This window comes from Pelodiscus sinensis, chromosome 27, assembly GCF_052426305.1.
Source record: "Pelodiscus sinensis isolate ZL-2025 chromosome 27, ASM5242630v1, whole genome shotgun sequence".
Classification (NCBI taxonomy): Eukaryota; Metazoa; Chordata; order Testudines; family Trionychidae; genus Pelodiscus; species Pelodiscus sinensis.
The window spans coordinates 17,574,628-17,598,494 of NC_143078.1; the positions used below are offsets into that span (position 1 = coordinate 17,574,628).

Here is a 23,867-nt window from a genome sequence, read left to right on the forward strand (position 1 = left end):
CAGCCCCCCGGCCAAGCTTTGGGCTCCCCCCACCCGGCCCTCCCGGGGCTGTGCTGGGAAAGTGGAACCCCGCCCGCCGCCCGGGGACCAGGACTGCAACCGCTGGGTCTCACTGCCCTCTGGTGCCCACGGGCGGAAGCACACGGGCAGCGCCGCCGGCTGGGCGTGTCCCTGCAGGAAAAGGTTTCCCGTTTGTCAGGCCCCCAGCGCCCCCCGGGAGCGGGGCCGGTCCCACACCTGCCGGGCGAACGGGCCCGTCTCCAAGCAGCGCTGCCCGGCACGGGGACACCGCGGAGCGCAGCGCAGCGCCGGACTGGCGGCTCCTGGGGCGGGCTGCTGGGCTTCCCGCCAGCCTGACTTCCACCCGGCTCCAGAGTTCAGCTCTTCATCCCGCCCAGGCGGGAACCCATCCGCATCTCCGGACAGCCCTGGTCTGCCTGCCCCCGCCGGACAGGCCTGGATCGACCCCCACTCCCATAGGGGCAGCCAGGCCCGCATGGGGGCTTCCCCCTCGTCTCAGCCTCCCACCAAGAGTCAGGCAAGGGGGCACTGGTCAAGGCTCAGCTTTATGGATGCGAATCCCACCTCAGTCCCGTAGCGCCTCCCCCCACGGCCAGCCCCCAGGGCCCGCGCGGCCCACACAAGCAGCGCAGACGCGGCCAGGCCTGCCCCCCCAGTACAAGTCTGCCAGGGAGCCGGGCTGCCCCTCACCTGGCCAGGCCGTGCGCCACCCGCCGCGACAGCGCTCAAAGCAACGCGCACCGCTCAGCGAGGCCCCGCCCGCAGCATGAGAAAGCCAAGTGACCGGCCGCAAGCGAGTGGCAGCCTGGGGACAGGACGCCAGGTCTCTGGGGTCCCCAGCGCCTTGCTGTAACCACTAGATCACACTGCCTGGGCTCGCCCACAGGCCCAGCCCCGGTCACTCCAGGTCATCGAAGGAGTCCTCCTCCTCCTCCTCCTCCTGGCGGGGGAGGAGAGCAGAGCCCCTGGCAGCCTGCCGCATGGCCTCCATCCAGCGCCGCTTCAGCTCCTCCGTCTCGGCCACAAAGGTGTAGATCTGCTTGGACTGGACCAGCTGGAAGAGGTGACGGGGGTCACTGTGGGGCGGCTCCTGCACCCGGTAGCCCAGCAGGGGGATAGAGGTGTGAGCCTTGACGTCCTGGAGGGAGAGCGTTGTCAGAGGGTCCCGGCCTTTTCCCCCTTCCCGCCAGCCAAGGCAGCCAGGCCACCGCGGGGTCCCCAGGCACATGCCCCACCTACCTGGGGTGCAGCGTACATGTACAGCACCAGGGAATCGTCCTGGGGGATCACGAACCAGCCGCGTGGCCCCCCTTTCCCGTTTTTATCCAGCAGCTGCAGGAAACTGCACATCAGGCTCTGCCCTGAGATTTCCGCCGACTCTTTCTGCCAAGAAACCAACAAACCAGCCCCCTTTGTAGCCCTGCCACACAGTGTGGAGTCGAGCAAAGGCAGAGAGCAGAGTTGACCTGCGGAACTCACTGCCACAGGGTAGCAAAGAGGTTCCCGAAGCAGGGAGGCATTTGTGTTCCCCTGCAGTACCGAGGATAATGCTTCAGGAAGTTACAGACCCGCTTGCTTTAGGGCACAAGCCAGCCATGGCCTCAGGTCGGGAAGACACCCGACGGGCACAAGTGCATACGCACAGTTGCCCAGAGGAAGGTCTCTTGCTCTTTGCTGGCTGCTCGTTAGCGCCTGGGACCCAGCGGGCACGGAGGGGAGAGGGGGGGGCAGGGCATGTTCACGGCAGTGGCTGCAGAGAGAGCCTGGTGCTGGGGACGAGCAAAGCCAGGTGTGTCCCTTGGGAGAGCAGGGCCCAGGCCCCACTCGGAGCCCCGCGATGGGAGCCGAGGTGACAGACGCAGGGGGCCGTCGGTGGCTGAGTGCTGCCCTGGGTGGGGCGGGGCACCCAGCTGTGTGGACACGGGCCGGGGCCCACGGGCTCTCTGCTCAGGCGAGCCGGTCTGGGCCCTCCGGCAGCGCGGCCCCCGACTCCGCAGGGCTCTGGGCGCGGGCAGTGGGGTGTGGGCTGCGTGTGCTCGGGGCTCTGGCCCAGCCCCAAGGACACCCCAGGATCCGCGCCGGGAGCATGCAGGGCTGGAGCCCGAGGCGCTGCTGCGGCAGGACGTTGGGGTGAGCCGGGCCCCGCACTCCCCGCGCTGGCAGCCCGCTCCCTGTGCTGCGGGGGGTTCGCCCGGCGAGGGAGCTGGTCCCTGACTCCAGCCAGGCAACCGCAGGAAGGTGCAGGCCAAGCACAGCCCAAGGGCCAGAGCCAACTCGCCCAGTCCCCCCTAAGCTGCCCACGGGGCAGCCTCTCGCAGCCCTGTCCCCCCGTGTGCGGAACCCCCCCATACTGGTGCCACAACAGAAGTCCGGCTGCCCGGCACCCGGATACGCTGCTCCCCAGCAGGGCCACCCTGCCCCCTGCCGCCGGCACCCGGACACGCTGCTCCCCAGCAGGGCCACCCTGCCGCCGGCACCCGGACACGCTGCTCCCCAGCAGGGCCACCCTGCCCCCTGCCCCCTGCCACCGGCACCCGGACACGCTGCTCCCCAGCAGGGCCACCCTGTCCCCTGCCCCCTGCCGCCGGCACCCGGACACGCTGCTCCCCAGCAGGGCCTCCTGCTCCCTGCCCCCTGCCACTGGCACCCGGACACGCTGCTCCCCAGCAGGGCCACCCTGCCCCCTGCCCCCTGCCACTGGCACCCGGACACGCTACTCCCAGCAGGGCCTCCTGCTCCCTGCTCCCTGCCCCCTGCCGCCGGCACCCGGACACGCTGCTCCCCAGCAGGGCCACCCTGCCCCCTGCCACCGGCACCCGGACACGCTGCTCCCCAGCAGGGCCTCCTGCTCCCTGCCCCCTGCCACTGGCACCCGGACACGCTGCTCCCCAGCAGGGCCACCCTGCCCCCTGCCACTGGCACCCGGACACGCTGCTCCCCAGCAGGGCCACCCTGCCCCCTGCCCCCTGCCACCGGCACCCGGATACGCTGCTCCCCAGCAGGGCCTCCCTGTCCCCTGCCCCCTGCCCCCTGCCACTGGCACCCGGACACGCTCCTCCCCAGCAGGGCCTCCCTGCCCCCTGCCCCCTGCCATCGGCACCTGGACACACTGCTCCCCAGCAGGGCCACCCTGCCCCCTGCCCCCTGCCACCGGCACCCGGACACGCTGCTCCCCAGCAGGGCCTCCTGCCTCCTGCCCCCTGCCACCGGCACCCGGACACGCTGCTCCCCCGCAGGGCCACCCTGCCCCCTGCCCCCTGCTGCCGGCACCTGGACACGCTACTCCCCAGCAGGGCCACCCTGCCCCCTGCCCCCTGCTGCCGGCACCCGGACACGCTACTCCCCAGCAGGGCCACCCTGCCCCCTGCCCCCTGCTGTCGGCACCCGGACACGCTGCTCCCCCGCAGGGCCACCCTGCCCCCTGCCCCCTGCTGCCGGCACCTGGACACGCTACTCCCCAGCAGGGCCACCCTGCCCCCTGCTGTCGGCACCCGCACTCGGGGGCAGTTTGTCTCTAGGCTCCCCAGGCCGTACCCCCTGGGTCTGCGATGCCCCCTCCTCTGGCCCTGCGAGTCTGATGCCGACTTCCAGGCGCGTAGCCCGACCCCGAGGGGCAGTGGGTCGATATTCACCCCCGAGAAGCAGGGAATGCGGCGGCCTGGGGGCGAATGGCTCGATGGCCAGAGGTGGGAATGGGCCCAGGGAGGGGCGTGGCTGAGCCCCCTGGCGTACACGTGGCTGGGGTGAGCACCGGCAGCCCCTCCCGAGGCGCCCCAGGCCCGGGGCAGGGCAGGGCAGGGAGGAGTAACCCAGGCAGGAGCGGCGAGGGGGACGGGATCCCCAAGGCAGAGGCCAGCCCGGCGCAGATCTGTGTAGCTCCAAGCGACCTGAGGCCCCCGCGCCGCGCCTGCCGTGAGCCCCCCAGGGCTGAGCAGCCGCGCACGCCCCTGCCCGAGCCTGGGGAGCTGCCCCGGCGGCCGCGGAGGAGCCGGAGAGGCCGCCCGGCTGGGCCTCACCTCCAGGATGCCCTTGTGCCGCCCCTCGCGCTCCTCGGGCAGCAGGCGGCCGGTGAGGAAGACGTAGCACGCCAGGCAGACGCGGTTGGGCCGCTGGCCGTCGTACTGCAGGGGGGCTCTGTAGTCGGAGCAGCGGGCGCACACCACCTGCCCCACAGACACCCTGGTCAGGGGCAGCTGGGCCGAGGGACGCCCCCGCAAACAGGCCACAGGGGGACGGGCGCTTCCCTTCTCCCGGGGGTCACTCACGTAGCCGCAGGCCCGGCAGTGGTGCCTCCGGCGGGTGATGGCGTTGAACGGCTCCTTGCAGCGCATGCACATGGTCACCAGCTTGTCGCGCACCCACAGGGGGGCCCGGCGGCCCAGCTCCTCCGAGGGGGCCTGCGTGGGGGAGAGCCGAGCCGGGACTCGCCACAGGCCCTGGGGGGCCAGCACTGCCCACAGCTCCCCCGAAACCCCGGCCCCGATTCAGCAGCCCGCAGGGAGCCTGCTCCCCAGTGCGGCCGGCCGCCTCCAAGCCCCCCTCCCTGCGCCCCTGCCGCTGGCCCCGCGGCCGCGCCCCGGCTCGTCAGGGCTGCCTTGGGGGGCCCGAGAGCCCCCTGGAGCAGCCGAAAGGGCCCGGCCAGGGCAGGGCAGCTCACAGCCAACTCCTGGGCGTCCCCCTCAGGCCCCTGCACCGCCGCCTTGAAGCTCTCGCTGCGCTTCTCCTTCTTGGCAATGGCGTCCTGGAAGGCCTGGCAGAGGAGAGGGGTCCGGCCGTCACAGCGCAGCCCCGTGCCAGGGCCAACGCCCCTCCTGGTGCCACCCCCGCTGGAGCCGGCTGCCGCAGTGGGGCTGGGGAGGGAACTCCTGCTGCAGATAGCAAGACCCCAACACAGCCCCCCACGCCCAGAGCAGAGCCCGGGCGCCCAGCCCCACACAGCCCCTCCCCCCCTGCCTCCCCCCCGGATCCACCGCAGGACTGGGACTGGGACTGGCCTGGGTCTGTGCCCCCCCCCGGACCCACCGCAGGACTGGGACTGGCCTGGGTCTGTGCCCCCCCCCGGACCCACCACAGGACTGGGACTGGCCTGGGTCTGTGCCCCCCCCGGACCCACCGCAGGACTGGGACTGGCCTGGGTCTGTGCCCCCCCCCGGACCCACCGCAGGACTGGGACTGGGACTGGCCTGGGTCTGTGCCCCCCCCGGACCCACCACAGGACTGGGACTGGGACTGGCCTGGGTCTGTGCCCCCCTCGGACCCACCGCAGGACTGGGACTGGGACTGGCCTGGGTCTGTGCCCCCCCCCGGACCCACCGCAGGACTGGGACTGGCCTGGGTCTGTGCCCCCCCCCGGACCCACCGCAGGACTGGGACTGGCCTGGGTCTGTGCCCCCCCCTGGACCCACCACAGGACTGGGACTGGCCTGGGTCTGTGCCTCCCCCCCGGACCCACCACAGGACTGGGACTAGCCTGGGTCTGTGCCCCCCCCCGGACCCACCACAGGACTGGGACTGGCCTGGGTCTGTGCCCCCCCCCGGACCCACCACAGGACTGGGACTGGCCTGGGTCTGTGCCCCCCCCGGACCCACCACAGGACTGGGACTGGCCTGGGTCTGTGCCCCCCCCCCGGACCCACCACAGGACTGGGACTGGCCTGGGTCTGTGCCCCCCCCCCAGACCCACCGCAGGACTGGGACTGGCCTGGGTCTGTGCCCCCCCCCCAGACCCACCACAGGACTGGGACTGGCCTGGGTCTGTGCCCCCCCCGGACCCACCACAGGACTGGGACTGGCCTGGGTCTGTGCCCCCCCCCCCCCGGACCCACCACAGGACTGGGACTGGCCTGGGTCTGTGCCCCCCCCCGGACCCACCGCAGGACTGGGACTGGCCTGGGTCTGTGCCCCCCCCCGGACCCACCACAGGACTGGGACTGGCCTGGGTCTGTGCCCCCCCCCGGACCCACCACAGGACTGGGACTGGCCTGGGTCTGTGCCCCCCCCCCGGACCCACCACAGGACTGGGACTGGCCTGGGTCTGTGCCCCCCCCCGGACCCACCACAGGACTGGGACTGGCCTGGGTCTGTGCCCCCCCCCGGACCCACCGCAGGACTGGGACTGGCCTGGGTCTGTGCCCCCCCCCCCGGACCCACCGCAGGACTGGGACTAGCCTGGGTCTGTGCCCCCCCCGGACCCACCACAGGACTGGGACTGGCCTGGGTCTGTGCCCCCCCCCCGGACCCACCACAGGACTGGGACTGGCCTGGGTCTGTGCCCCCCCCCGGACCCACCACAGGACTGGGACTGGCCTGGGTCTGTGCCCCCCCCCGGACCCACCACAGGACTGGGACTGGCCTGGGTCTGTGCCCCCCCCCGGACCCACCACAGGACTGGGACTGGCCTGGGTCTGTGCCCCCCCCGGACCCACCACAGGACTGGGACTGGCCTGGGTCTGTGCCCCCCCCGGACCCACCACAGGACTGGGACTGGCCTGGGTCTGTGCCCCCCCCGGACCCACCACAGGACTGGGACTGGCCTGGGTCTGTGCCCCCCCCGGACCCACCACAGGACTGGGACTGGCCTGGGTCTGTGCCCCCCCCCCCCCGGACCCACCACAGGACTGGGACTGGCCTGGGTCTGTGCCCCCCCCCGGACCCACCACAGGACTGGGACTGGCCTGGGTCTGTGCCCCCCCCGGACCCACCACAGGACTGGGACTGGCCTGGGTCTGTGCCCCCCCCCGGACCCACCACAGGACTGGGACTGGCCTGGGTCTGTGCCCCCCCCGGACCCACCACAGGACTGGGACTGGCCTGGGTCTGTGCCTCCCCCCCCGGGCCCACCACAGGACTGGGACTGGCCTGGGTCTGTGCCCCCCCCGGACCCACCACAGGACTGGGACTGGCCTGGGTCTGTGCCCCCCCCCGGACCCACCGCAGGACTGGGACTGGCCTGGGTCTGTGCCCCCCCCCGGACCCACCGCAGGACTGGGACTGGCCTGGGTCTGTGCCCCCCCCCGGACCCACCGCAGGACTGGGACTGGCCTGGGTCTGTGCCCCCCCCCGGACCCACCACAGGACTGGGACTGGCCTGGGTCTGTGCCCCCCCCCGGACCCACCACAGGACTGGGACTGGCCTGGGTCTGTGCCCCCCCCCCCCCCCCCCCCCGGACCCACCACAGGACTGGGACTGGCCTGGGTCTGTGCCCCCCCCCCCGGACCCACCACAGGACTGGGACTGGCCTGGGTCTGTGCCCCCCCCCGGACCCACCGCAGGACTGGGACTGGCCTGGGTCTGTGCCCCCCCCCGGACCCACCACAGGACTGGGACTGGCCTGGGTCTGTGCCCCCCCCCGGACCCACCACAGGACTGGGACTGGCCTGGGTCTGTGCCCCCCCCCGGACCCACCACAGGACTGGGACTGGCCTGGGTCTGTGCCCCCCCCCCCGGACCCACCACAGGACTGGGACTGGCCTGGGTCTGTGCCCCCCCCCTGGACCCACCACAGGACTGGGACTGGCCTGGGTCTGTGCCCCCCCCTGGACCCACCACAGGACTGGGACTGGCCTGGGTCTGTGCCCCCCCCCCCGGACCCACCGCAGGACTGGGACTGGCCTGGGTCTGTGCCCCCCCCCCCCCGGACCCACCACAGGACTGGGACTGGGACTGGCCTGGGTTTGTGCCCCCCCCCTGGACCCACCACAGGACTGGGACTGGCCTGGGTCTGTGCCCCCCCCCCCCCGGACCCACCACAGGACTGGGACTGGGACTGGCCTGGGTTTGTGCCCCCCCCCTGGACCCACCACAGGACTGGGACTGGCCTGGGTCTGTGCCCCCCCCCCCCCCGGGCTGCGGTGCACCCTACCGTTATCCAGGCGTTCATCTCCTCCTGCGACCTGGCAGAGGGGAGGCGGTGGTGAGAGCCCAGCGCTCAGGGTACGTCTACACTACCCCGCCAGTTGGAACTAGCCCCTCAGTCCCTCCACTGGGGCTGGGCTGGGCTGGGCAGGGAGGGCCCCTCTCTCCTCACCTGGCCTGCAGTTCCAGGGTCAGCTGCTTCCCGGAGACCAGGAAGGAGTCAGGGAATTCCACGTCCTGCAGCACCCGCACCTGGAAGCCGGGGGGGGGCGTCAGAGCAAGGGCCAGAGGTGGACGGCAGCCCCCCGGCAGCCCGGGGAAGGACCGGCTGGGTCCCAGGCGCACAGGCACGGGCCAGCGGGGTGAGCAGGGCAGTGCCGGGTGCCGAGGACACGGCTGAGGACGTGGGCGTCTGGGCTTGCGCTCCCGCTCGGCGCTTCCCGCAGCCCTGCAGAGCAGGGGCCTGCCTGGCACTGGCTGCACGAGGGCGTGAAAGGAAGGGGCCCCCATTGAAAGGGCTGGCACTCGGAGGAGCCGCTCGCCTGGGCGTGTTTTCACCAGCACGGTGCCAAGTCACCCTCTGGCTTCCCCGCACACAGCGCTGGCCCAGAGACCCGGCGGCCCCGCAGCTCCCCAGAGGTGGCTGCATTTCAGGGGCGGCGGGGAGGGGGAGGCTGCGCGCAGAGAGAGCGGGGGGGCTCTGACCTTCATGCCCGCCACATCGATCCGCTGCCGCACCTGGAACTCCGCCCCCACCTGGATGACCTTGGGCGCGCAGTACAGCAGCATGTTGTTGAACTGCGCGAGGAAGCGGGCGTGAGCGGCACGCGGGGCGCAGGGCCAGCGCTCAGCCGTACGCGCTGCTCCGTGGGCCCCACGCGGACGCTTCCCAGGCCCCAGGGGCGTTGAGACCCGACTGCCTCCGGGCCCTTCGGAAACAGCCCCCCTCCCTCCCGGGGCTCGGCTGCCCCCCCCTGCGGCTCAGCAGCCCCCCCCCCCGCAGCTCGACTGCCCTCCCTGTGACTCGGCTGCCCCCTGCGGCTCAGCAGCCCCCCCCCCCTGCAGCTCGGGTCCCCTCCCTCTGGTTCAGCTGTCCCCCCCCCCGCAGCTCGGCTCCCCCCCCGGTTCAGCTGTTCCCCCCCCGCGGTTCGGCTCCCCCCCGGTTCAGCTGTTCCCCCCCCCGCAGCTCGGCTCCCCCCCCGGTTCAGCTGTTCCCCCCCCGCAGCTCGGCTCCCCCCCCCCGGTTCAGCTGTTCCCCCCTGCAGCTCGGTTCCCCTCCCTCTAGTTCAGCTGTTCCCCCCCCGCAGCTCGGCTCCCCCCCCCCCGGTTCAGCTGTTCCCCCCCGCAGCTCGGCTCCCCCCCCCCCGGTTCAGCTGTTCCCCCCCCGCAGCTCGGCTCCCCCCCCGGTTCAGCTGTTCCCCCCTGCAGCTCGGTTCCCCTCCCTCTGGTTCAGCTGTTCCCCCCGCGGCTCGGCTCCCCCCGGTTGAGCTGTTCCCCCCCCGCAGCTCGGCTCCCCCCCCGGTTCAGCTGTTCGCCCCTGCAGCTCGGCTCCCCCCCCGGTTCAGCTGTTCCCCCCCCGCAGCTCGGCTCCCCGCCCCGGTTCAGCTGTTCCCCCCCCGCAGCTCGGCTCCCCCCCCGGTTCAGCTGTTTCCCCCCCCGCGGCTCGGCTCCCCCCCCGGTTCAGCTGTTCCCCCCGCGGCTCGGCCCCCCCCCCCCGGTTCAGCTGTTCCCCCCCCGCGGCTCGGCTGCCCCCCCTGCGGCTCGGCTCCCCTCCCTCTGGTTCAGCTGTTCCCCCCTGCAGCTCGGCTCCCCCCCCCGGTTCAGCTGTTCCCCCCCGCGGCTCAGCTCCCCCCCCGGTTCAGCTGTTCCCCCCCCGCGGCTCGGCTGTCCCCCCCCGCAGCTCGGCTCCCCCCCCGGTTCAGCTGTTCCCCCCCGCGGCTCGGCTCCCCCCCCGGTTCAGCTGTTCCCCCCCCGCGTCTCGGCTGTCCCCCCCGCAGCTCGGCTCCCCCCCCGGTTCAGCTGTTCCCCCCCGCGGCTCGGCTCCCCCCGGTTCAGCTGTTCCCCCCCCCCCGCGCTCGGCTGCCCCCCCGCGGCTTGGCTCCCCTCCCTCTGGTTCAGCTGTTCCCCCCGCAGCTCGGCTCCCCCCCCGGTTCAGCTGTTCCCCCCCGCGGCTCGGCTCCCCCCGGTTCAGCTATTCCCCCCCCCGCAGCTCGGCTCCCCCCCCGGTTCAGCTATTCCCCCCCCGCGGCTCGGCTCCCCCCCCCGGTTCAGCTGTTCCCCCCCCGCAGCTCGGCTCCTCCCCCCGGTTCAGCTGTTCCCCCCCTCAGCTCGGCTCCCCCCCCGGTTCAGCTGTTCCCCCCCGCAGCTCGGCTCCCCCCCCGGCTCAGCTGTTCCCCCCCGCAGCTCGGCTCCCCCCCCGGTTCAGCTGTTCCCCCCCGCGGCTCTGCTCCCCCCCCCGGTTCAGCTGTCCCCCCGCAGCTCGGCTCCCCCCCCCGGTTCAGCTGTTCCCCCCCGCGGCTCGGCTCCCCCCGGTTCAGCTATTCCCCCCCCCCCGCAGCTCGGCTCCCCCCCCGGTTCAGCTATTCCCCCCCCGCGGCTCGGCTCCCCCCCCCGGTTCAGCTGTTCCCCCCCCGCAGCTCGGCTCCTCCCCCCGGTTCAGCTGTTCCCCCCCTCAGCTCGGCTCCCCCCCCGGTTCAGCTGTTCCCCCCCGCAGCTCGGCTCCCCCCCCGGCTCAGCTGTTCCCCCCCGCAGCTCGGCTCCCCCCCCGGCTCAGCTGTTCCCCCCCGCAGCTCGGCTCCCCCCCCGGCTCAGCTGTTCCCCCCCGCAGCTCGGCTCCCCCCCCGGCTCAGCTGTTCCCCCCCGCAGCTCGGCTCCCCCCCCGGCTCAGCTGTTCCCCCCCGCGGCTCGGCTCCCCCCGGTTCAGCTGTTCCCCCCCCCCGCGGCTCGGCTGCCCCCCCGCGGCTTGGCTCCCCTCCCTCTGGTTCAGCTGTTCCCCCGCAGCTCGGCTCCCCCCCCGGTTCAGCTGTTCCCCCCCGCGGCTCGGCTCCCCCGGTTCAGCTATTCCCCCCCCCCCGCAGCTCGGCTCCCCCCCCGGTTCAGCTATTCCCCCCCCGCGGCTCGGCTCCCCCCCCCGGTTCAGCTGTTCCCCCCCCGCAGCTCGGCTCCTCCCCCCGGTTCAGCTGTTCCCCCCTCAGCTCGGCTCCCCCCCCGGTTCAGCTGTTCCCCCCCGCAGCTCGGCTCCCCCCCCGGCTCAGCTGTTCCCCCCCGCAGCTCGGCTCCCCCCCCGGTTCAGCTGTTCCCCCCCGCGGCTCTGCTCCCCCCCCCCGGTTCAGCTGTCCCCCCCGCAGCTCGGCTCCCCCCCCCGGTTCAGCTGTTCCCCCCCGCGGCTCGGCTCCCCCCGGTTCAGCTATTCCCCCCCCCGCAGCTCGGCTCCCCCCCCGGTTCAGCTATTCCCCCCCCGCGGCTCGGCTCCCCCCGGTTCAGCTGTTCCCCCCCCGCAGCTCGGCTCCTCCCCCCGGTTCAGCTGTTCCCCCCTCAGCTCGGCTCCCCCCCCGGTTCAGCTGTTCCCCCCCGCAGCTCGGCTCCCCCCCCGGCTCAGCTGTTCCCCCCCGCAGCTCGGCTCCCCCCCCGGTTCAGCTGTTCCCCCCCGCGGCTCTGCTCCCCCCCCCGGTTCAGCTGTCCCCCCCCGCAGCTCGGCTCCCCCCCCGGTTCAGCTGTTCCCCCCCCGCGGCTCGGCTGCCCGCCCCAGGACAAGGGGCTGCTAGCGCCCGGGCTGACCCACACGCGTGGCAGTGGCAGAGGCCCCACAGGGTCAGTTGTCGGGGCTCGGGGCTGCGGGAGCAGAGGGCCTGCCCCTCCCTGCTCTGCCCCTCCTGGCGCCACTGCCACCCAGACACAGAGCGGGTCCCAGAGCTGCCAGCCCAGGCCTCAGGCCGCGCGGGCCACGGGGCCATGGCAAGGCCACGCGCTGGGGTTTCCCTTCCCACGGGCCCAGCGCTCTCCCCCAGCCCTACCAGGAAGAGATACTTCTCCTTGGTGGTGTTGTTGCGCAGGGAGATCTTCTGGACGGGCCCCTCCTTAATGAGCTCGTTGGAAGGGTCCACGATGTCGTCTTCCAGCCCCAGGCGCTGGTACACCTCCCACAGGTTCTGCAGGCGCTCCTGGGCGCCGAGGGAGGCGTGAGGGGGACACGGTGGCAGGGGCCGAGCGCCACAGCCTCGCGCTTTGGGGGGAATGGGCCACGCTCGGCTCTGCGCCGAGAACAGCGGGGGGGCTGGCGAGGAAGGGGGAAGGGATCCGAGGATAGGGCCGGGGGGCTGGCGAGGAAGGGGGATGGGGGAAGGGGTCCGGAGATGGGGATGGGGGGGCTGGCGAGGAAGGGGGAAGGGGTCTGGGAGATGGGGGGGGCTGGCGAGGAAGGGGGAAGGGGTCCGGAGATGGGGGGGGGGCTGGCGAGGAAGGGGGAAGGGGTCCGGAGATGGGGGGGGCTGGCGAGGAAGGGGGAAGGGGTCTGGAGATGGGGGGGGCTGGCGAGGAAGGGGGAAGGGGTCCGGAGATGGGGGGGGCTGGCGAGGAAGGGGGAAGGGGTCCGGAGATGGGGGGGGCTGGCGAGGAAGGGGGAAGGGGTCCGGAGATGGGGATGGGGGGGCTGGCGAGGAAGGGGGAAGGGGTCTGGAGATGGGGGGGGCTGGCGAGGAAGGGGGAAGGGGTCCGGAGATGGGGGGGGGGCTGGCGAGGAAGGGGGAAGGGGTCCGGAGATGGGGGGGGCTGGCGAGGAAGGGGGAAGGGGTCCGGAGATGGGGGGGACTGGCGAGGAAGGGGGAAGGAGTCCGGAGATGGGGGGGGCTGGCGAGGAAGGGGTCCGGAGATGGGGGATGGGGGGGTTCTCCTTCTCCAGACGACATGCACACTGTTCAGCAGCTGGGCCCTGGCGGCTCCGCACTGAGGGGCCTGGCCCAGAGGCTGCCCCTTGGAGCTGGGCACTCGGGGCTGGCCGGAGCCTGGTGGCCCAGCCGGCTGCTCTGTCCCTGGGCTCAGGGCCCGTGTGTCGCCCTCCTGCTGGGCTGGGCACAGCCCCTTGGGAGAGCAGCGGCCCCGCCCGCCCAGTGACGCCGGAGGCTGCGAGGGTGCAGGGCTGCCCCAGCGCCAGCGAGTGGGCCTGGAACGTGGCTGCCTGGCCCCCTGCTGCAGAGCAAAGCCTCCTCCGCTGCAGGCTCCGAGCCGCGAGCAGCCTCTGTTCCCCGGGTTGGGGCGCCCGGGGGCAGGGCCAGGGGGTCCGGGGGCAGGGCCAGGGGGTCCAGGGGCAGGGCCAGGGAGTCCAGGGGCAGGGCCAGGGGCAGGGCCAGGGGCAGGGCTGGGGGCAGGGCCAGGGGGTCCAGGGGCAGGGCGGGGGCAGGGCCAGGGGCAGGGCTGGGGGCAGGGCCAGGGGGTCCAGGGGCAGGGCCGGGGGCAGGGCCAGGGGCAGGGCTGGGGGCAGGGCTGGGGGATCCAGGGGCAGGGCCGGGGCGCCCGGGGGCAGGGCCGGGGGATCCAGGGGCAGGGCCGGGGGATCCAGGGGCAGGGCCGGGGCGCCCGGGGGCAGGGCCGGCAGATCCAGGGGCAGGGCCGGGGCGCCCGGGGGCAGGGCCGGCGGATCCAGGGGCAGGGCCGGGGGATCCGGGGGCAGGGCCGGGGAATCCGGGGGAGGGCCGGGGAATCCGGGGGAGGGCCGGGGAATCCGGGGGCAGGGCCGGGGAATCCGGGGGAGGGCCGGGGAATCCGGGGGCAGGGCCGGGGCGCCCGGGGGCAGGGCCGGCGGATCCAGAGGCAGGGCCGGGGCGCCCGGGGGCAGGGCCGGCAGATCCAGGGGCAGGGCCGGGGCGCCCGGGGGCAGGGCCGGGGGATCCAGGGGCAGGGCCGGGGGATCCAGGGGCAGGGCCAGGGGGGCCGGGGGCAGGGCCGGGGGATCCAGGGGCAGGGCCGGGGCGCCCGGGGGCAGGGCCGGCGGATCCAGAGGCAGGGCCGGGGCGCCCGGGGGCAGGGCCGGCAGATCCAGGGGCAGGGCCGGGGCGCCCGGGGGCAGGGCCGGCGGATCCAGGGGCAGGGCCGGGGGATCCGGGGGCAGGGCCGGGGCGCCCGGGGGAGGGCCGGGGGATCCGGGGGAGGGCCGGGGAATCCGGGGGCAGGGCCGGGGCGCCCGGGGGCAGGGCCGGGGGATCCGGGGGCAGGGCCGGGGGATCCAGGGGCAGGGCCGGGGCGCCCGGGGGCAGGGCTGGGGGATCCGGGGGCAGGGCCGGGGGCAGGGCCGGGGGATCCAGGGGCAGGGCCGGGGCGCCCGGGGGCAGGGCTGGGGGATCCGGGGGCAGGGCCGGGGCGCCCGGGGGAGGGCCGGGGGATCCGGGGGCAGGGCCGGGGGCAGGGCCGGGGGATCCAGGGGCAGGGCCGGGGCGGCCGGGGGAGGGCCGGGGGATCCGGGGGCAGGGCCGTACAGCGTCTAGCCCCACGGGCCCTGTCTGCGGCGGGGGCGGGGGAGCTCCCGGACGGCAGCGTGGGGCAGGCTCTCACCATCTCGGCGATGGCCGCGTTGGAGTACTTGGCTGCAGAGAAGATCATCTCCAGGGCTTCTGCAAGGAGAGCAGCGGGGCAGCCAGGGCTAAGCGCTCCAAAGGGATCCCCCTGCCCACCCCCACAGCGCATCACTGACAATCCACAGCCTGCCCTGAAACGACCCCTCACTCTCAGGCCTTGGGGCAGCAGCCAGCCCTGCAAGAAACCCCAGACAGCCCCTCCACACAGCTACACGAGCGGCTCCGTCACCAGCCGCCACACCCAGGGCTCCTCCACCTGCACAGCCCCCAATGCGATCTCGGCCGCCCATTGCCAGCAGCCCCCTCGGCCACGTGCACTGGCCAAGCTGGACTGTCTCGCGGACACAGCTTGGACAGCAGGAGGGCACAGGCCTGCAGGGGACACAGACCTGCCCCGGCACTCAGCCCGGCCCTTCTACCCAGCAGCGTCACCAGAGAGAGTCCGCAGAACCGGAATTCCTCTCCCAAGGTGACGGGAATGAACCGTTGGCTCATTACAAAGCCAACGTCCCCTGCCTTTGGGAGTCGCATTTTCACCTCAGTAGCTACGAAGGGGACACGTCCATCCCACTTGGCCTCATTCCCACGGGTGCCACACGGGCCAGGTTCTGCCGCTATCGCTCTTGGGTTCTGCTATTGCCACCGGGCCCATCTGAGGAAGCGGGTTTGCCCGCGAAGGCTCAGGCCTCTCTGTTTTGGTTAGTCTGGGAGGTGCCCTGGGGCCTGCCGGGCTCAGAACCACGTGGTGGTCAGACCAGGCCCCCAGAGCCACAGGCCACAGGCTGGGCCTCACACCCCAGGAGCTCAGCGTAGGCCCCTGGTACCAGATCCCAGCTGGCCAGGGCGCAGGCCACACTGCCGGCAGCTTCGAGCTGCCAAGGCCTCCCCGGCTCTGAGCACTAGGCCGGAATCTGGGACTTCCAGAGACCTCAGGGACATTGGAGCCCTGTGTGACGTAGTGGGGGGAACTTGCTAAGGCTGTGACGACCTCTGCTGTCTGGTCATTATGCAAAGGGGGCTCCAAACCTGTCTGACCAGCCACCCCCCATGGGGAGAAACAAAGGAAGGTGGATGCTGCCCTGGCTGGGGGCAGGGCTGGAGGAGAGTGAGTTAGTTTCTGTCTAGGAGGATGGAGGAAGCAGCCTCAGCAACAGGCTGGGGGGTTTAGAAGCCGAGACCCCTCCACCCCATATCAAGGGGGGCTGAGGCATCCTAGGCCTGCCCTGTAACCTGGTGACATCTGTGCTGTGCCGTATCCTGGAGAGGCAATAAACTCCCTCTGTTCTACCGGCTGGTGGAGTCTGTTTGTGCCCTTTCGGGGGTGCAGGAGGCGGGGGACCCCAACGCGCCGTCACACCCTGCAGCAGCCCAGAGGCTGGGGGTGGTGGGGGGCTCCCAGCGCCCGGCCCTGCTGGGTGTGGAGGGAGCAGTTCCCGGAGCGCCCCAGGTGCTACAAGGGCAGGGCCCCAGCAGTCCCAGTTACTGTGGGCATCGTCCCAGCCCCTGGGCGGGGGCGGGGGGCAGCGGGGTAGGGCCCTGGACCCAGGGGCAGGGCAGTGACTTATTGCCCGTGGCCTGTCCCTGTCCTTTACAGAAACAGCCACCAAGAGAGCGCAGCCTTCAGCGTGAGCCGAGCCCCCGGCGGAGTCGCGCCCGCCTGCCAGGGACACCCGCTGGCCCCAGCAGGGCACACGCAGCGCGGGGACTAGGACCCGCAGCGCCCCACTCCCGGGCCGAGCGCTTACTCTCCGCATCGCCCCGGTCCGGCGAGCCGGGCGGCAGCTTCCGCACGTAGTCCTTCAGCAGCAGCTCGTAGCGCGGGATGCGCTGCACCGGCTCCAGCATGTGGTGCTGCAGGCTCAGGTTGGCGCAGACGTCCCTCTTCTGGAACGGCACCGGCGTGAGAGGCGGCAGCGGGGCCCAGACCCGCCGCCCGGGGGAGCGGCTGCCCAGGAACACGGGCGGAGCCGCCGGAGCCTCACCTGGATGGCCGCAAGGAACTCCTGGAAGGGGGGGCACTTCTCCTCCCAGGTGCTGAGCAGCTCCAGCGCCTTGTCGAAGTTCTTCACGTACTCGCCGTACATCTTGAGGAACGGGGCCAGCTTCTGGATGACGTCCCCGATCCTGGGATTGGTGCTCCTGCCGGCAGAGCCAGGATCAGCCCGGCTCGCTGCCTGGGTCGGGGCAGGGCCAGCGCCAGGGCGGCTGCACTGAGAGCCTGGCACCTTGCGGTGCATCTTCAGCGCTGAGCCGGCTGGGTCAGACCCAGCAGGGCTCCTGCATGGCTTGGTCCCAACCCAAGGCTGAGATAGTGAAGCCTAGTGGGTAGAGCACAGGCCTGGGACACAGGAGACCAGAGGCTCCTGACTGACTCAGCCATTGGCCTGCCAGGTGACATTGCCTAAGCCACGTCGCCTATCTGTGCCTCGTTTTCCCCTTGTGTACGAATGGGGGTTGTGATAGTCACACTCTGTGAAGGGCCCTGTGATCGACAAAGGACTATTAAGAGCGAGGTGTCTTATGACACCGCGTGTTGTCAGTCGCTCTCCTGTTGCTGAGTTACCAATGGCTGGACATGGGAGGCTGCGAGCACTGGGGGGGAGACGGGACACCGTTACCCCTCTCGACCGCTGGCCTCGGCTGGTGGCGGATCATTAGCATTATGGCACCCGGGGCTGTGCTGGTGGAGTCTCTAGTAGGGACATAAAATCCCATTTAAAATGTTACCTGCTTAAACTGCGTTTAAGTCGTCAGCGGCCCGGCCTGGTGTGCCGCGGGCAGGGCTGCTCTGGTGGGGTCGGGTACCGGTTCCAGCCCACGCTTCTGGGCTGGGGGTCTGCCCCCGACCACAATCCCATCACGACTGACCGTGAGCAAGACGCTGGACGACATCACGAGACCCGTGTGTGCCACTGACTCCCTGCAGTCTGGGCCACGCCGGAGCGGGCCCTGGGGCGGGGACCGGAGGCTGACACAGCTGGGAGACTCTGGCAGCCCAGGGGATCAGCTGCCCATTCCCAAGCATGGAAACCATCGACCCCCAATGCGCTCGCAGTCGCTGCAGGGGCCCAAGTGTCAGCCAGCTCCAAGAGCGGCCGCAGTGGGCAGGCAGCCAGCACTTCCTCCCCGCGCAGTGCCTGGCGCTGGACGTCATCTGCCGGAAGCGCTTTCCCGTTGTAGCGCAGCGGGGCCTGTCTGCTCTGTGACCCGGGGCCCCTGCGCTGGGAGGGGGGATTCTCACTGGTGTATTAACCCAGACACCCAGGCTCAGCTGCCCAGGGAGAGACAAAGGGGGGGGGGGGGGGGCCGAGACCAGCCCCTGGCTGGGGGTCAGGGCTGGAAGAGAGGTTTAGTTTCTGTCTGGGATGATGGAGGAAGCAGCCTAGGAAAGGGGCTGGGATTTAGGGGCCCAGGCTCCCCCATCTCAAGGGGGCTGAGGCATCCTAGGCCTGCCCTGGAACCAGATTACTTCTGCGCTGGGCTGTGTCCTGGAGAAGCAATAAACTCCCTGGCTACGTCTACACTGGCATGACTTTCCGGAAATGCTTTTAATGGAAAAGTTTTCCGTTAAAAGCAATTTTGGAAAAGTGTGTCTACATTGGCAGGACGCTTTTCCGCAAAAGCACTTTTTCCAGAAAAGCGTCCGTGGCCAATCTAGACGCGTTTTTCCGCAAAAAAGCCCCGATCGTCATTTTTGTGATCGGGGCTTTTTTGCGGAAAACAGTACTGTGCTGTCTACACTGGCCCTTTTCCAGAACAGTTTTCCAGAAAAAGACTTTTGCCCGAACGGGAGCAGCATAGTTTTTCCGGAAAAGCACTGATGATTTTACATGAGATCGTCAGTGCTTTTGCGGAAATTCAAGGGCCAGTGTAGACAGCTGGCAAGTTTTTCCGGAAAAGCGGCTGATTTTCCAGAATAACTTCCCAGTGTAGACACAGCCCCTCTGTTCTACTGGCTGGTGGAGTCTGTCCATGCCACTACGGGGGTGCAGGAGGCGGGGGAACCCCTACGTTCTGCCACACCCGTGCACCACATTTGGTCCTCAGAACGGGAAGCGACTGTCTAGAGGGGAGTACGGCAGAAAGGGATCTGGGGGTCAGAGTGAGCCACAAGCTGAATATGAGTCAGCAGTGTGATGCTGTTGCAAAGAAAGCAAACATGATTCTGGGCTGCGTGAACAGGTGTGTTGTGAGCAAGACACGAGGAGTCGTTCTTCCGCTCTACTCTGCGCTGGTTAGGCCTCAGCTGGAGAATTGTGTCCAGTTCTGGGCACCGCATTTCAAGAAAGATGTGGAGAAATTGGAGAGGGTCCAGAGAAGAGCACCAAGAACGAGGAAAGGTCTAGAGAACATGGCCAGTGAGGAAAGGCTGAAGGAATTGGGCTTCTCTAGCTTGGAGAGGAGAGACTGAGGGGACATGAGAGCCGTTTTCAGGTGTTTAAAAGGGTGTCACAGGAAGGAGGGAGACGAATTGTTCTCCTTGGCCTCTGAGGACAGGACAAGCAGCAATGGGCTTAAACTGCAGCCAGGGAGGTTTAGGTTGGACATTAGGGAAAACTCCCTGCCTGTCAGGGGGTCAAACACTGGAATAAGTTGCCTGGGGGGCTGTGGAATCCCCATCCCTGGGGATATTGGAGAGCAGGCTGGACAGACGCCTGTGGGGGATGGGCTAGACAGCGCTGGGTCCTGCCGGGAGGGCCGGGACTGTTCTAGTGTGCGATGTCCTATGATTCAGGTGGGCTGGTTGGCCCCAGTCAAGTGCCCCTGGGGCGTCTCGGCTCCCCCAACTCACCAGTCCGCCATGCGCTTCTGCAGCTCCGGCAGGAAGAAGCAGGCGTGGAACTGGTAAATGGAGGAGATGTTGGAGAAGATCATTTTCACCACGTCCTCCGGGATCAGCTTCCCGCCTCTGGCCTCCTGCAGCAGCTCCACACAGAACACCTGGAAGAGAGTCCGGAGGGCTGGGGCGGGGGCGTCCAGAGGGGAGCCGTGGCCGTCGGCATCCGCGAGCCCGAGGCCCTCACGTCCCGCCCAGGGATTAGGGCATCGGCTCTGGTGCCCGCCGGCTCTGTCCCGGCACCCGCCTGCCCCGCAGAGGAGAGCAGCTCGGGCAGGACCAGGGAAGGAGGCTCCCAGCGGGCCCTGGGCTGGCAAGGGGAGACGGGCTGCGCGCCCAGGGACGTGCTGGGGCGGCGCGCGCCCAGGAGGGCGATGTCACCAAGGGGCGTGGGGCTAGGAGGGATGAGCACAGCGCTGGCCGCATCCCCGACCAGCCACGGAGCTGGGCCCCCCGACATACCCCGAGCAGTGGTCAGAGCAGAGCCCCGGTGAGCCTGTCCCGGGGGGGGAGGGGCCAGTGGTCGGAGCAGAGTCCCGGTGAGCCTGTCCCGGGGGGGGGGGACAGTGGTCAGAGCAGAGTCCCGGTGAGCCTGTCCCGGGGGGGGAGGGGCCAGTGGTCGGAGCAGAGTCCCGGTGAGCCTGTCCGGGGGGGGAGGGGCCAGTGGTCGGAGCAGAGTCCCGGTGAGCCTGTCCCGGGGGGGGGCCCAGTGGTCGGAGCAGAGTCCCGGTGAGCCTGTCCGGGGGGGAGGGGCCAGTGGTCGGAGCAGAGTCCCGGTGAGCCTGTCCGGGGGGGAGGGGCCAGTGGTCGGAGCAGAGTCCCGGTGAGCCTGTCCCGGGGGGGGGCCCAGTGGTCGGAGCAGAGTCCCGGTGAGCCTGTCCTGGGGGGGAGGGGCCAGTGGTCGGAGCAGAGTCCCGGTGAGCCTGTCCGGGGGGGGAGGGGCCAGTGGTCGGAGCAGAGTCCCGGTGAGCCTGTCCCGGGGGGGGGCCCAGTGGTCGGAGCAGAGTCCCGGTGAGCCTGTCCGGGGGGGAGGCCCAGTGGTCGGAGCAGAGTCCCGGTGAGCCTGTCCTGGGGGGAGGCCCAGTGGTCGGAGCAGAGTCCCGGTGAGCCTGTCCCGGGGGGGGGCAGTGGTCGGAGCAGAGTCCCGGTGAGCCTGTCCCGGGGGGGGGGCCCAGTGGTCAGAGCAGAGCCCCGGTGAGCCTGTCCTGGGGGGAGGCCCAGTGGTCAGAGCAGAGCCCCGGTGAGCCTGTCCTGGGGGGAGGCCCAGTGGTCAGAGCAGAGCCCCGGTGAGCCTGTCCGGGGGGGGAGGGGCCAGTGGTCGGAGCAGAGTCCCGGTGAGCCTGTCCGGGGGGGGGGGGCCCAGTGGTCGGAGCAGAGTCCCGGTGAGCCTGTCCGGGGGGGGAGGCCCAGTGGTCAGAGCAGAGTCCCGGTGAGCCTGTCCGGGGGGGGGGGGCCCAGTGGTCGGAGCAGAGTCCCGGTGAGCCTGTCCGGGGGGGGAGGGGCCAGTGGTCGGAGCAGAGTCCCGGTGAGCCTGTCCCGGGGGGGCCCAGTGGTTGGAGCAGAGTCCCGGTGAGCCTGTCCGGGGGGGGGGGGGGGGGGGCAGTGGTCGGAGCAGAGTCCCGGTGAGCCTGTCCCGGGGGGGGGCCCAGTGGTCGGAGCAGAGTCCCGGTGAGCCTGTCCGGGGGGGGGGGGGCAGTGGTCGGAGCAGAGTCCCGGTGAGCCTGTCCGGGGGGGGGCCCAGTGGTTGGAGCAGAGTCCCGGTGAGCCTGTCCCGGGGGGGGGGCCCAGTGGTCAGAGCAGAGTCCCGGTGAGCCTGTCCGGGGGGGGAGGCCCAGTGGTCAGAGCAGAGTCCCGGTGAGCCTGTCCGGGGGGGGGGGGCCCAGTGGTCGGAGCAGAGTCCCGGTGAGCCTGTCCCGGGGGGGCCCAGTGGTTGGAGCAGAGTCCCGGTGAGCCTGTCCCGGGGGGGGGCCCAGTGGTTGGAGCAGAGTCCCGGTGAGCCTGTCCCGGGGGGAGGCCCAGTGGTCGGAGCAGAGTCCCGGTGAGCCTGTCCGGGGGGGGGGGCCCAGTGGTCGGAGCAGAGTCCCGGTGAGCCTGTCCGGGGGGGAGGCCCAGTGGTCGGAGCAGAGTCCCGGTGAGCCTGTCCGGGGGGGGGGGCCCAGTGGTCGGAGCAGAGTCCCGGTGAGCCTGTCCGGGGGGGGGGGCCCAGTGGTCGGAGCAGAGTCCCGGTGAGCCTGTCCGGGGGGGGAGGCCCGGTGGTTGGAGCAGAGTCCCGGTGAGCCTGTCCCGGGGGGGGGGCCCAGTGGTCGGAGCAGAGTCCCGGTGAGCCTGTCCCGGGGGGGGGCCCAGTGGTCGGAGCAGAGTCCCGGTGAGCCTGTCCCGGGGGGGGGCAGTGGTCGGAGCAGAGTCCCAGTGAGCCTGTCCGGGGGGGGGGGCAGTGGTCGGAGCAGAGTCCCGGTGAGCCTGTCCCGGGGGGGGGGCCCGGTGGTTGGAGCAGAGTCCCGGTGAGCCTGTCCCGGGGGGGGGCCCAGTGGTCGGAGCAGAGTCCCGGTGAGCCTGTCCCGGGGGGGGGCCCAGTGGTCGGAGCAGAGTCCCGGTGAGCCTGTCCCGGGGGGGGGCCCAGTGGTCGGAGCAGAGTCCCGGTGAGCCTGTCCGGGGGAGGAGGCCCAGTGGTCGGAGCAGAGTCCCGGTGAGCCTGTCCCGGGGGGGGGCCCAGTGGTTGGAGCAGAGTCCCGGTGAGCCTGTCCCGGGGGGGGGGCCCGGTGGTTGGAGCAGAGTCCCGGTGAGCCTGTCCCGGGGGGGGGGGGCCCAGTGGTTGGAGCAGAGTCCCGGTGAGCCTGTCCCGGGGGGGGGCCCAGTGGTCAGAGCAGAGCCCCGGTGAGCCTGTCCTGGGGGGGGGCCCAGTGGTTGGAGCAGAGTCCCGGTGAGCCTGTCCGGGGGGGGAGGGGCCAGTGGTCGGAGCAGAGCCCCGGTGAGCCTGTCCCGGGGGGGGGCCCAGTGGTCGGAGCAGAGTCCCGGTGAGCCTGTCCCGGGGGGGGGCCCAGTGGTCGGAGCAGAGTCCCGGTGAGCCTGTCCCGGGGGGGGGCCCAGTGGTCGGAGCAGAGTCCCGGTGAGCCTGTCCGGGGGGGGAGGCCCAGTGGTCGGAGCAGAGTCCCGGTGAGCCTGTCCCGGGGGGGGGGGCCCAGTGGTCGGAGCAGAGTCCCGGTGAGCCTGTCCCGGGGGGGGGGCCCAGTGGTCGGAGCAGAGTCCCGGTGAGCCTGTCCCGGGGGGGGGGCCCAGTGGTCGGAGCAGAGTCCCGGTGAGCCTGTCCTGGGGGGGAGGCCCAGTGGTCGGAGCAGAGTCCCGGTGAGCCTGTCCGGGGGGGGAGGCCCAGTGGTCGGAGCAGAGTCCCGGTGAGCCTGTCCGGGGGGGGAGGCCCAGTGGTCGGAGCAGAGTCCCAGTGAGCCTGTCCGGGGGGGGGGGCCCAGTGGTCGGAGCAGAGTCCCGGTGAGCCTGTCCCGGGGGGGGGGCCCAGTGGTCGGAGCAGAGTCCCGGTGAGCCTGTCCGGGGGGAGGAGGCCCAGTGGTCGGAGCAGAGTCCCGGTGAGCCTGTCCCGGGGGGGGGCCCAGTGGTCGGAGCAGAGTCCCGGTGAGCCTGTCCCGGGGGGGGGGCCCAGTGGTCGGAGCAGAGTCCCGGTGAGCCTGTCCCGGGGGGGGGCCCAGTGGTCGGAGCAGAGTCCCGGTGAGCCTGTCCGGGGGGGGAGGCCCAGTGGTCGGAGCAGAGTCCCGGTGAGCCTGTCCCGGGGGGGAGGCCCAGTGGTCGGAGCAGAGTCCCGGTGAGCCTGTCCGGGGGGGAGGCCCAGTGGTCGGAGCAGAGTCCCGGTGAGCCTGTCCGGGGGGGGGAGGCCCAGTGGTCGGAGCAGAGGCGGCTCAGTTTGGTCTCCAGGAACCGCGGCCGAGCAGGGCCTGGGACAGGTTTTCCAAGCGGGGCCGGGCTGTTCCCAAGTGGGGCTCAGCCCCCCCCCCCCGCGCCCTGCAGGCAGGACGGACGGACGGACAGACGGGCTCCCGCTGCAGCCGGGGCAAGTGCAGGCTCGGAAGCACTGGAGCCGTGCGGAGGGAAGCCCCGGCCCTGCCTCCCAGGGCTAGGCCAGGCCCCGCGTCAGGACCCCAAAGTGGGTCACAGCCTGGTGGGGAGGGGGCTACTGGGGGGCTGTAGACGAGCTGGGGCCTGGGGCTGAGGCTGCTGCTTGGGGTAGCAGGGTGCAGGCCCCCCTCCCCGGCTGAAGCTCTGGGCTGTGGCCTTGCCCCCAGTGACTGTGGTGCAGTGAAGACAGAGCCCCTGGCCTAGGGAGCTGGGCCCCTGCTGCCCAATGGTTGCGATTCTCCCCTCAGATGCTCTGGGCCTGCGGGAGGAGAGATTCCTGGGGTGCCCAGGCGGGGGGCACAGAAATGGTCCCTCAACCTGATTTCCGCCTGTGTGGGATGCATTTTGTGATGTGCACCCAGGCATACATGGATGGGCACCACAAACCCAGCTGGCGGCCCCTGGCTCTCTCCCGGGCGGCTGCCCAAGCGCCCAGCTGCCAGGGACACCCGTCAGAGGCCACAGG

At 71.8% G+C, this 23,867-nt stretch overlaps 1 protein-coding gene across 5 annotated transcripts in view; it reads right to left on the reverse strand.

The window, feature by feature from the left end:
- Positions 1 to 547: 547 nt before the first annotated feature.
- FGD2 (FYVE, RhoGEF and PH domain containing 2) overlaps positions 548 to 23,867 on the reverse strand; it is a 35,161-nt gene continuing 11,841 nt past the window's right edge. For 4 of the 5 annotated variants that reach the window (XM_089773642.1, XM_075909998.2, XM_089773643.1 and 1 more), the window contains 13 exons: positions 19,235 to 19,383; positions 16,425 to 16,581; positions 16,188 to 16,326; positions 14,420 to 14,478; positions 11,890 to 12,036; positions 8,582 to 8,674; positions 8,049 to 8,128; positions 7,884 to 7,914; positions 4,679 to 4,771; positions 4,287 to 4,418; positions 4,038 to 4,184; positions 1,261 to 1,404; positions 548 to 1,159 (listed from right to left, as the gene is read on the reverse strand). In XM_089773642.1, the coding sequence (XP_089629768.1) occupies positions 920 to 1,159; positions 1,261 to 1,404; positions 4,038 to 4,184; positions 4,287 to 4,418; positions 4,679 to 4,771; positions 7,884 to 7,914; positions 8,049 to 8,128; positions 8,582 to 8,674; positions 11,890 to 12,036; positions 14,420 to 14,478; positions 16,188 to 16,326; positions 16,425 to 16,581; positions 19,235 to 19,383 (1,611 nt within the window). In that variant the 3' untranslated portion in view covers positions 548 to 919. The remainder of the gene's footprint in view (positions 1,160 to 1,260; positions 1,405 to 4,037; positions 4,185 to 4,286; positions 4,419 to 4,678; positions 4,772 to 7,883; positions 7,915 to 8,048; positions 8,129 to 8,581; positions 8,675 to 11,889; positions 12,037 to 14,419; positions 14,479 to 16,187; positions 16,327 to 16,424; positions 16,582 to 19,234; positions 19,384 to 23,867) is intronic. The other variant, XM_089773641.1, reaches the window with a different exon arrangement.